A 5240-nucleotide genomic window follows, 5' to 3' on the forward strand; every position below is an offset into this window, starting at 1 on the left:
CCCATTTTCTGTATACTGCCAACTTGTGAGCCAGCTCACAAGTAAAGGTAGTGGTGAAGATTCTGTTAAATTTCTTAGTTCAGTTGATAATACAAATTTTAATAACATAAAGCAGATTTGCACTATAAACAAAAAGTGTGTTAATTCCATTGTAGAAAAAAATATACAAGAATTATAATTTTCTAAGATCACAATTAATGATTACCCTAGTAAGTAGTAATGGCAAAAAATTAAGCAAAATAATTACTGTATTAAGCTCAACCTGTGAGAGACCCGGTTGGATGGTGTATTTAATCCCCCATTGTATAATGTTTATGACTGCTCTTAGACTATCAGTTGGGGCGGTTGAAATTTGCAGCTTGTTATTGGACAGATAATGCCAATTTTCACATTTATTTGCCGTGTTTTAACACAAAAAAAATCCACTTACAACCAAAACATTGTTTAGAAACATAATTTCATGAGCCGTGTTCTGACAAACTTGTATTTATAGGTCAAAATAATTAGCCACGGTAGCAGCCGTGACAAAAACCTTAATACAAAATGGAGGTAAAGACACTGATGTCGTTCGGTTTGAAAGTCAAAATTTTTACATGTACAGCACAATATCAAGCTAATTTATATTCTTAGAGATGGTAATACAAAAATTTCACAACTTTTCTATATTTAAAACTCTCCTACCCCCTATAGGTGGTTCTTTTCGGGTAGATACACCAGGCACCTACGGCACGAGAGTTACCAGATAGTCTAGTAATGCTGCACATCAGTAGCTATTGCTGATGTAAACTTGATATTATTACTGTTGTTGCTCAGTAACTTACGTACATACTTTTAACACTAAGTTAAGTAAAATATCTTATTATAATCTGCTTAGTCATATCAGAAGCAGTTACAGTTATTTAGTTATTTATGCTAATGTACCTGCATAATTATTACTGTGCTGTACTCGAAAAGTACTTAAATGTACTTTATTTTCCAAGTACTTTTGGCCCAAGTACAAGTACATTGATCTTTGAAATCTGAAGTATAATTACAAATACGTCAACGTACAAGTGCATGTACTTGGACCCAAGCCTGCTTCACGTAATTTATTGCCATGCCAACTCTTCCCTTCAGTCGACCAATCCATCGATCCATCTTGGACCAAGGTTACAGGGAAGTGCAATTTCAAAATCCCTCTATAATTCCCTTCTACTTTTTCTTTCAGCCAAAAAAAAAAAAAAAGCTTTGGCTCTAGATAACGCCCCTAGCCCTAGATTCTTCTACACCCCCTTCCCCTCTCTCCCCGCCCTCCCTACATATCCCCACAGCCACTTCCCTCCCGAAAATCCACCCGCATAGTCTCCTTCGGAGATCGGCTTATCCTTTTTCTAGATCCCCTTCTCGGTTTCTTCCTCTTCTGGGGATTTTCCCCAGTCCCTAGAACAGCGCTTATTGTCTTTTTTCTCCCCATAGGCTGGCGTGTCTTCATTTGCTAGGCCTTCTTCCGTTTTTATTCATTAGGTCTGTAAAACTTATTTTTAAAAATTTGCTTGACTTATTTTGGTCGTTATTTTCAGCTTCATTAGCGTTTCCTTATGCTGTTTATCCGTAGTTCCTGTTTGTCGATTTGCGAATATTTTTGTTCAGTTGGATGATTTTTTTTTTTTTTGGGGGGGGGAAGGTGGTGCACTCAAAATCGTAAATGTTAATAACCTAAACTTTTTTTTTTTTTTTTTTTTTTTACCTGTAACCCGTTCTTAGTGGCATTGCCATATTTTCTGATAGACCGTTAGAATCCAAGGTAAATCCCATTGCTTTACAAAACTATCTGCTGTTGCCTCAAAGCTGTTTCATTGCCTTTTTAGAAAATTATAATGGGCGTAGGTTAAGCCACCCTTATGCTGTAGGACTTTATGTATTGTAAGGTGTAAAAGAAGCTTGTATATTATGCTCCCAACCCTTTCATACCCAGCAACACTCAAGGTCACCAAGATATTAAAACCCCTTATGTAGGACCTTCCTGTTGCATTATTCAAAACCTTGCAGAGCATCGAGGATTCGGTTGTTTAACCCCCAGCACCCTTTATGCATGTTAAATACATGATTTAGATATATGTTTACATACACTCACACGCGCACGCAATACACATACCTACACACACGTTTTCTGTTCATGTGCATTTCTTTTGTATGCTTGCTGAAGATGTATATCCGCTTTCAGCATGCAAAATATTCTGGTTAGAGAGAAGAGAGGACAAATTTACTCTTCGTTTATGTCCTTCAGTCGGTAAGTGACATAAATATGGGCCGTGAACTTCAGAAGTAGTGTACTTCTGATCTTTTAGCCCATAAATTTAGGCAAAAAGTCCGAAAAATGTTTGATGGTTCATTTAAGGCCACCACTAACGTTCAGTTACGCCTGCACAGTTATTCCTACACAGGTATAACTGAACGTTAGTGGGTTCAGTTTTGCCTGCGCAGGTCGACTGTGCAGGCATAACTGCTCAGGTATAACTGAGCGATAGTGGCGGCCTTTAGATGCCCCTTAACTTCAAATCTAAATTTGACATGTTCACGTTCGAATTTGCATTACATATTTTTCTGCTGACATTAGCAATCTTGAATAAATATTGCAAATATATTGTTGCTGCCTTTGACACACTAAAACGTGTGGCCGTTCAAGACAGTGATACTATTGCATTTGTCCCTTAAGGTAATTTCAAAGCTGTATGAGGTTCATGTAAGGTCAAAATTCTAGTGTGGAATTGGAGAAAGTAAAAATAAAAGCAGTTATCGAAGGGACTAAAGAAACAGTATTGCTGCTAAAAGTGACTTGCAAACTGCTCAATGGCTCTGGGAAAAATCATAACAGCAGAAAAATCTGTTGTGTGCTGAGTTATGTCATAGTCTGTAATATTGGCCTTATTAAAATGCGTATTATTCTGTCTATGTGAAAAAACGTGTACCTTTTTCCATGTTTTTCCAAAAAGTCTGCGTTGTAACAAATGCTGTCTCACTCCTCCATAAAGAACCCTGGAGAACGGTATATATGGGACTGCTAAATAACAGAACAAATGTGTGGCTGGGCTTGGTTCTCACAAGAAAGGCAACTCCCTTGAAATGAAGTAGTGGACTGTAGTGCACTCTATGTCTCAGAATATGAAATATAGGGACGTCAATAAAAGAACGAAAGAAACCAGAGAAGCTCGAGGAAGGGAAAGGAAATCGATAAGATTATGAGAGAAAGAAGGACCTTTGAAAGAGAAGGACCACCATCCTTTGAAAGAGAAGGATCACCAACCTTTGAAAATGAACCGCCAACCTTTGAAAAAGAAGGACCAACCTGTGAAAAAGAACCACCACCATCCTTTGAAAAAGAAGGACCAACAACCTTTGAAAAAGAAGCACCACCATCCTTTGAAAAAGAAGGACCACCATTCTTTTGAAAAAGAAAGCCCACCATCCTTTGAAAAAGGACCACCAACCTTTGAAAAAGAAGGACCACCATCCTTTGAAAAAGAAGGACCAACATCTTTGAAGAATAAGGACCACCATCCTTTGAAAAAGAAGGACCACCAACCTTTGGAAAAGAAGGACCACCACCCTTTAAAAAAGAAGGACCACAACCTTTGAAAAAGAATGACCACCATCCTTTGAAAAAGAAGGACCACCAACCTTTGAAAAAGAAGGACCACCAACCTTTGAAAAAGGAGCTCCATCATTTGAAAAAGGACAACCAACATTTGATAAATAGGGACCCCCATCCTTTGAAAAAGAAGGACCACCAACCTTTGAAAAAGAAGGACCACCAACCTTTGAAAAAGAACCACCATCCTTTGAAAAAGGACTGCCATCCTGTGAAAAAGAAGGACCACCAACCTTTGAAAAAGAACGACCACCAACCTTTGAAAAAGAAGGACCAACATCCTTTGAAAAAGAAGGACCTCCATCCTTTGAAAAAGAAGGGCAGCCATCCTTTGAAAAAGAAGGACCAGCAACCTTTGAAAACCTTTGAAAAAGAAGGACCTCCAACCTATGAAAAAGAAGGACCACCAACCTATGAAAAAGAAGGACCACCAATCTTTGTAAAAGAACGACCACCTTCCTTTGAAAAAGAAGGACCGCCATGCTGTGAAAAAGAAGGACCATCAACCTTTGAAAAAGAACGACCACCAACCTTTGAAAAAGAAAGACCGGGTTAGGTTAGGTTAGGTTAGATTAGTTAGGTTAGGTTATGCCAACCTTTGAAAAAGAAGGACCACCAACCTTTGGAAAAGAATGACCACCAACCTTTGAAAAAGAAGGACCACCAACCTTTGAAAAAGAAGGACCGCCATCCATTGAAAAAGAAGGACCCTCAACCTTTGAAAAAGAAGGACCACCATCCTTTGAAAAAGAATGACCACCAACCTTTGAAAAAGAAGGACCGCCATCCATTGAAAAAGAAGGACCCCCAACCTTTGAAAAAGAAGGACCACCATCTTTGAAAAAGAATGACCACCAACCTTTGAAAAAGAAGGACCGCTAACCTTTGAAAAAGAAGGACCACCAACCTTTGAAAAAGAAGGACCACCAACCTTTGAAAAAGAAGAACCACCATCCTTTCTAAAAGAAGGAGCACCATTGTATGAACAAGAAGGACTACCATCCTTTGAAAAAGAAGGACCGCCATCCTTTGAAAAAGGACCACCATCCTTTGAAAAAGAAGGGCCACCATCTTTTGGAGAAGAAGGACCACCATCCTTTGAAAAAGAAGGACCACTTACTTTGAAAAAGAAGGACCACCAACGTTTGAAAAAGAAGGACCACCATCCTTTGAGAAAGGACCTCCATCCTTTGAGAAAGAAGGACCACCATTCTTTGAAAAAGAAGGACAGCCATCATTTCAAAAAGAAGGACCACCAACCTTTGAAAAAGAAAGACCACCAACCTTCGAAAAAGAAGGACCACCAACCTGTGAAAAAGAAGGACCACTAATCTTTGAAAAAGAAGGACCACCAACCTTTGAAAAAGAAGGACCTCCATCCTTAGACGAATAGAGATAAATAAAAAAAAAAACGAAGAGGTGATAAACGTCTGGAAGACGGCCCGCGTCAGAGCTCTCGAGGTGAGGGAGAAACATTGAGTTGTTTTGGTCGTAGATCAGTGAAATGCTCGTGGCAGCACTAAATTCAGTTTTATTGCTCCAGAAGCCATTAGGGAGAAAATATATTCAATTACCGTGGACAGCCCCAGAATGAAAACCGATCTGGATCGGC

General features: G+C 39.0%; 1 protein-coding gene across 1 annotated transcript; it reads left to right on the forward strand.

The window, feature by feature from the left end:
* The first annotated feature begins 2356 nt into the window (after positions 1-2356).
* On the forward strand, positions 2357-4959 carry LOC136841149 (proteoglycan 4-like). Its single transcript, XM_067108194.1, has 3 exons — positions 2357-2435; positions 3550-4179; positions 4502-4959. The coding sequence occupies exons 1-3, from the start codon at positions 2357-2359 to the stop codon at positions 4957-4959; spliced, it is 1167 nt and encodes a 388-aa protein (XP_066964295.1).
* The last annotated feature ends 281 nt before the right edge of the window (positions 4960-5240 follow it).

This window comes from Macrobrachium rosenbergii, chromosome 8 (genome assembly GCF_040412425.1).
Source record: "Macrobrachium rosenbergii isolate ZJJX-2024 chromosome 8, ASM4041242v1, whole genome shotgun sequence".
In the NCBI taxonomy this organism is placed as follows: domain Eukaryota; kingdom Metazoa; phylum Arthropoda; class Malacostraca; order Decapoda; family Palaemonidae; genus Macrobrachium; species Macrobrachium rosenbergii.